General features: G+C 44.1%; 1 protein-coding gene across 1 annotated transcript; it reads left to right on the top strand.

Annotated features, from left to right (window-relative positions):
* Positions 1-3716: 3716 nt before the first annotated feature.
* Positions 3717-5268, top strand: LOC117615043 (heavy metal-associated isoprenylated plant protein 36-like). Its single transcript, XM_034344020.1, has 3 exons — positions 3717-3887; positions 4063-4138; positions 4301-5268. The coding sequence occupies exons 1-3, from the start codon at positions 3837-3839 to the stop codon at positions 5053-5055; spliced, it is 882 nt and encodes a 293-aa protein (XP_034199911.1). The 5' UTR covers positions 3717-3836; the 3' UTR covers positions 5056-5268.
* Positions 5269-6226: the final 958 nt, after the last annotated feature.

Genomic DNA, 6226 nt, shown 5'->3' with positions numbered 1-6226 from the left:
CATAGTAGCCTGTTTGATCTTCCTCTTTTTTTCTTTGTCGGTCATTCCAGACTCCTCGGAGTCGGCTAGGATTGTGTTAATCCTTATGACCTTCTGGGGTGACTCCTTGGCGGTATCGCGGTCTTCTATCTGCTGGATGGCCTGCCCCGCGATGAATTCCGTGCAATGACCTTCTCTCACGAGTTCTTCGAGATGCGCTTTCCAAGCAAAGCAATTATTCGTATTGTGCCCATGTGTCGCATGGAAGGCACAATATTTTCTGGTATCCCTCTTGTCCGGATCTCCTTTCAAGGGTGAAGGGCTTTTTACCCAAGGTTTGTCCTTCACTTGGGCCAAAATTTGGTGTATGGGAATAGAGAACTTGGTGTAGTTCTCTTTCGTCGTGGCCTCTCTTTATGGGCGTGGCCTGCCCTTGTCTTTGTCCCTGCTGCCAAGCCTGTCGCCTCTTTGCTCTGCCCGCTTGGCCGGTCGATCTTCCTGCTCAGTGGACTTTTTCGCGGCGATTCGATCGTCATCCCAGAGTGCGTAGCGTTCTGCGGTCGCGAAGACCTCTGCCAGAGTCTAGCTGGGAGTGATAGTCAGCTCGCGATATAAGTCATGTTCTGCTGGAAGACCTTTCTTAAATGCGGAGGATGCGATTTGGTCATCGCACCCTACGATGTTGGCCTTTTCTGCTTTGAACCTCTTGATGTAATCTCGAAGGGATTCCTCGGGCTTCTTGCGCAGGTTGAACAGATGGTCGGGGTTCTTCTTGATCGTCCGATAAGAAGTGTATTCTTTAGTGAAGACGTAAGTAAGCTCCTTGAAGCTGTTGATCGACCCGGATGGCAGGGTATGGAACCAATCCTGAGCTGCTCCTCGCAAAGTCATTGCAAACACCTTGCACATTAACGCGTCTTCAGCTTTGTAGAGAATCATAAGGCTCGTGAAATGCTTCAGATGACTTTCGGGGTCGGAATCGCCTTTGAAGCATGTAAAAGAGGGCGTTGAGAATCGTTTCGGAGGAGCAGCCTGCTCAATTTTGACGGTGAAAGGTGAGGAGTTTGCTCGGTCTACCTCAATGCGTAGTGCATCTTCGAAATTTCCGCCAATCTTTAAGTCTCGAAGTCGGTTATTCACAAGCTTCTCAACGTCTTCTGCACGCATGGCTAGTCGCTCCCGTTGATGATCTTCGCCATTTAGATGATGCTGATTGACTTCCTCATTGGCTTGCGAGGGTCGACCATCTCGGTTGCGCTGTCTAGGCGGAGTGTTGGTGGACTGCGCTTGTGAGGGATTTCCAGTAGTTTGGCGACGAGAATTGGTTCTTCGAGAGCGAGTAGCAGAGCGCCTTTCTTCACGGTCCTCATTGTGATGATTGTCGAGTTGACCTCCCTGGGGGCCTATCCTTTCGCGAATGTTTCTCTGCGAGCGAGCAGCAGAGCGCCTTTCTTCTCGATCCTCGTCTCGATGGCCATCAAGTTGAACTCCCTAGGAGCCTAGCCTTTCATGAACGTCTTCCTGCTGGCCCAGGCGAGCGTGGATGTCAGGTCTTGGGCCTAGCCTGTCGCGCACGTTGGTCCTTAAATTCAATCTGGAAGGAAAACTTCGTCTGCTCTGAGTGTGGCTTGCGGATGCTTGCGACATGTCCGCAAGCTGATCTCGTTGTTGCGCATTTCCTTGTCCGTTTACTCCTGCTCGACCTGCTTGGTTCCCGTCGAACTGCCTATCGGCGCGTTCGTGTGTCCTTCTCTCTTCGCCCTGTTGTCCAAGGCCAAGGTTTTGAGCCAAGTTTATTTGGTTGAGGAGCTGCCTCATCAAATTGTTTTGGTCATCCATTCTCTGAGTTAGCTGGTCAACTCTCAGATTAAGGTCTACTTGACTTCGTGGATCGGGATGAGAGAAATGTGTGGAGCCCAATTGCACACGGGCTAGGGTTTCATTGGATGTGTACGTGGGAGCATGCGTCGAGCGTGGAGGCAATGGAGGGAATGGTTGAAGTTGCTCCAAGATTGGGCCAAAGTCGGCGGTGGTAGTGAGCCCAACTAGATGTGAGGTTCCACCATGCTCAACGGTGGTGCTATGAAGGTGGCTAGGTCCGGCCATGGGGCCTTGAGATGGTACGACGGCGGCGGAGGCCGGTGCGGTGGTCCTCACTGCGAGTCCGGCAGGTGGCACGGTGGTTTCAGTCACACAGGGTGGCTGCTGAGGGTTCATGGCGGCGAGAGGGGGTGGGGCCGCCATGTCGATCGTGGGATCGTGGGAGGAGTAGCTTTGGGCCGTCACGGATTGAGCCATAGCGGCGGTTTTGCTCCTCGTGCGCTTGCTTCCAACCATGGTTGTTTGGAAGGCTTCGGTGGATTGGAAAATAGGAGGAACGGATTCCTTGAGCACGCGTTGAGTATAACTCGTGCTCTCAATGAAAGCACCAAATGTTTGTGCAAATAATCTCACGGGAGAATATTCGCTTCTAGATCCTTCAACCTTCGATCTTCCTTCTCTCTCTTCCTTGATTCCTGTAAAAAAGACTGGAGTAAATAGACCACACCCGGGGGGTGTTGGCCAAAGGCCCTCCGATGCCTAAGTTAGTTCGAATGTTTGTAGGAAAACAATAGCTAAGCAAAGGGTACAGAGTTGTATGTAGGGTGTAAACCGGGTGGCCGGAGCCGTGTGGAGAAAATATGGAGAGTGGAGAGGGAGAGAGAGCTTCGGGTATTTTTCTCGGGTATAAGGAGTAGGTTTTTATGTACCTTGAATGATGAATGAGGTTGTCTATTTATAGGAGCCTCGGGGCTAGGGTTTCGTAGGAATCGAGTTGGGCCTGATAATATCTGAATTAAATATATATTATCTCTTGAGAAGATAATATCTGATTTAAATGGTATTATCTTCTCTTTATTAGGATAATATCTTAATTAATGATATTATCTCTTTAAATAAAGATAATATCATATTAATTAAGATATTTATCCCAATTAATTAATTAGCCAGATAAACTGATTTAATTAATTAATTTAAGTGATAATCTTCTTTTCCACGTGAAGTACCCTCATCGGAGACGAAAATATATATGCTCCCACACCCACCGTCACCACCACCACCATCAGCCTCACCGTCACCACCACCACAGCCACTGCCAATATCAACACCATCACTGCCACCGGCATCGGCACCACCACCACCACCATCACTACCACCCTCACCTTTTCCACCACCACTACCACCCCCACCTCCTCCACCACTACCTTCCCCACAAACCATCATCGCCACTGTCATTACCATCGCCATCACCACCACCGACGCTGCTATAAACTCCATTAAAATCAATAATAAATTTCTAACAAACCCAGTTAAAATCTATATATGAATTCAATCAAAATCTATGTGAAGTTTGTAGAATTCAGTCAAACTCAATTAAACTCCATAAACTTTATAACTCTTTTAAAATCATTTAAAATATAAATTGAATACACCCTCCTTAGATGGAATTTGAAAAAATTAACGGTAGGTCCTCAATTGGCGATTTTTAAACAATTGGAGTTCTTAATTTATTAAAAAATTTGTTAAAGAGCTAAATTAACAAGAGTATACAAACAGTTCAAGGGGCAAAACTGCAGAAAACCCTTCTTTCCAAAAAACAAAACTTTGATAGCTGAGCTCCTTGCAGCTTTAGATGTTACATAGGTGTACACATTGCGGACCACATCGTCCATGCTCTCTGCCACTACACCCTAATTGTCTCACTCAAAACTCACCTTTTAATTTCCTCTTCCAGTCTGAACCTTCTTCTTTAGTGTCTTTAGCTCTCCTTCTAAGCTCTGGTAAGTGTTGCTGCTAGCTCTAGCTCTCTCTTTCCAATGGCTTCCCTAGTTTCAGCTCAACAAGTCTCAGAATCACTCAAATATCAGGTACATTTCTCTGTTACATGCACAAAACAAGCCCATTTCTCCTCTTCTTCTTTCCTTCTTTCTTGTTCTGCTGTTTTTCTGTTTGATGATGCATGAGTTTTTACTGTTCTTCTTTCTCTAGCTTGATATTTAACCATTTTAGTCCTTAACTTTTACTTCTCTTTGGTTTTTCCAGACATGGATCTTGAGAGTTTCTATCCACTGTGAAGGTTGCAAGAGGAAAGTCAAGAAAGTTCTACAAAAAATTGATGGTACACATTTGGATGAAAAAGAAAAGAACTTTCTTTTTTGTTTGTTTGTTTTTTTTTTTTTCAAAATCAACAAATAAAAAAGGAGTACACATATAATTGTTTATCCTAGACACAGTTAACATAAGATTTGGACTATATTTCTTTGACTAATAATTTCTGCAGGTGTTTACACCACAGCTATTGACTCACAGCAAAACAGAGTTACAGTCACTGGAAACGTCGACGTTCAGACCCTCATCAAGAAGCTGATCATGAAAGCAGGTAAGAAAGCAGAGTTATGGCCTGCAAATCTCACTGGGAAAGACCAACACTCCCTGAAAGCCAAGAACAAGGACAAACAGAAAGGCCCAAATCACAGTGATGAGCAGAACCCATGTGAGAAAGTTGGAGCACTCAAGCTTAGCTCTGCTAAAAACAGAGCAAGTACTGCTACTCAGGCCGACCCACCTAAGGTTTCCGGCGATATGTCGCCGGAAATGACTACCGGCGGCAAGGAATCTCCGGCCATGAACCTTCAGAGCAATGAAAGTGAGAAAAGAAGTGTCAGCAAAAGGAAGAAAAACGAGGAGCCAAAAGATTATGAGAACAGGTGGTGTAATTTGGGTCCTACAGGAGGCTCTGGTGCACCTGCAAGCAGAGGATCTCAGCCCCTGGATCATCCAGGTGATCGCAGCCATACACGTCAGATGGCATTCCTGTATCCGATGGATTACAACTCCCCTCTGGTGTATGTTGCGGGTGGCAGTGCAGCTGCTAGCATGGGCTTGGCTCCTAATTTTTATCATGTTCCATCACCACCGTTCACGTGGGCAACAACTAGTCATCAAGAGATTGATGGGGTGATGAAGAAGGCAACATGTCTGGACATTTTGCAGATTTTCAGTGATGAAAATGCCAACGGGTGTTTTATCATGTGATATTTGGCTTGCTTTTGGGCTTTGTTGAAAATTAGTGCAAGTCAATGTTAATAATAGAAGCAGCTGTAGGGAATGGAAGGTAGATGATTTTGTAACATGTAACACAAGAGAGGGACTTAGTAGGTAATGGGAGTAATTAGAATGGTTAAGACTTGACAAAACATGTAAGCACTAGTCCTTGATTAGTTAATTTCATGCTTCTTGTGCTCTTAATCTAATGGTACTTTCTTTTTCTTAATATTGAAAGATGTCGTAACTTCAAGAAAGTTGGAATGCTCCGTCTCCGTTATTTACACAGTTTACTAAAAATTCCAGCAGTGAAGAGTAATAGTAGTAGGGTCTTATGTTACCCCTAACATCAACAACATTTTTCTCTTTGCTTCTGCTTTTTCCAGTGTAGAATATTCACTACAGGTTCCTCATTGTGAAATTTGGAAAATACAGAATATATTTGATTCCCTTGGATTGCCATTTGAGATTCTAATAAAGCTGAGGTTAAAAATAAAAAATAAAAACAGCGTCACAACTAAGTTCATTAACATATTAATTATGTCCCCCAGAGACTTAATATTTGCTAGAACATATTCTTTTGAAGTAGTAGGAAAAGGGGAACACTTTTGACTTTGGGCTTTTGGCATGAAATGAAACATGAACTGGACGATTCATAAACAACAATAATATGATATGATTGATCAGAGCACATGAAAGGCAACTTTGTGCTTGTGATTCTCATGTTGAATGAAGGCCACCCGTTTTGGCACAGAAGTTCATGCCACCCATTTCTATTTGAGGTCTAAAAGAGACTTAATTTTTTTGCTAATTATCTGAAGGACGTGTCCTGTCTATCATAAAAAAGAGCCATCCATCACCATCTCCAATTCCAGAGTTCTATTGGTCATTGACAAATATCAGAAATCTGAAGCACGCACTTGATCATCAGTGCATCATTTGCTTGTGGACCTAAACTTCTTGTAGGAAGAAATCAATTAGGTAGCAGAAAAAGCAACAAAATAAAATAAAAATAAAGAGTGAGCAATGTATCAACACTAGTTCCACTTTCAGAATTGCGAGAGGCTGGTAAGCCAAAGAACAGATTTCAAGAGAGAGACTGCGATCACATTGACATAGTTACAAGGAGGGAACAGATTTTTATAATCTTCAAAAGCATTTC

The sequence above is a fragment of the Prunus dulcis genome, chromosome 1 (genome assembly GCF_902201215.1).
Source record: "Prunus dulcis chromosome 1, ALMONDv2, whole genome shotgun sequence".
Classification (NCBI taxonomy): domain Eukaryota; kingdom Viridiplantae; phylum Streptophyta; class Magnoliopsida; order Rosales; family Rosaceae; genus Prunus; species Prunus dulcis.
Note: the sequence above shows the minus strand (reverse complement) of the source record. Positions and strands in the feature narration are given on the sequence as shown.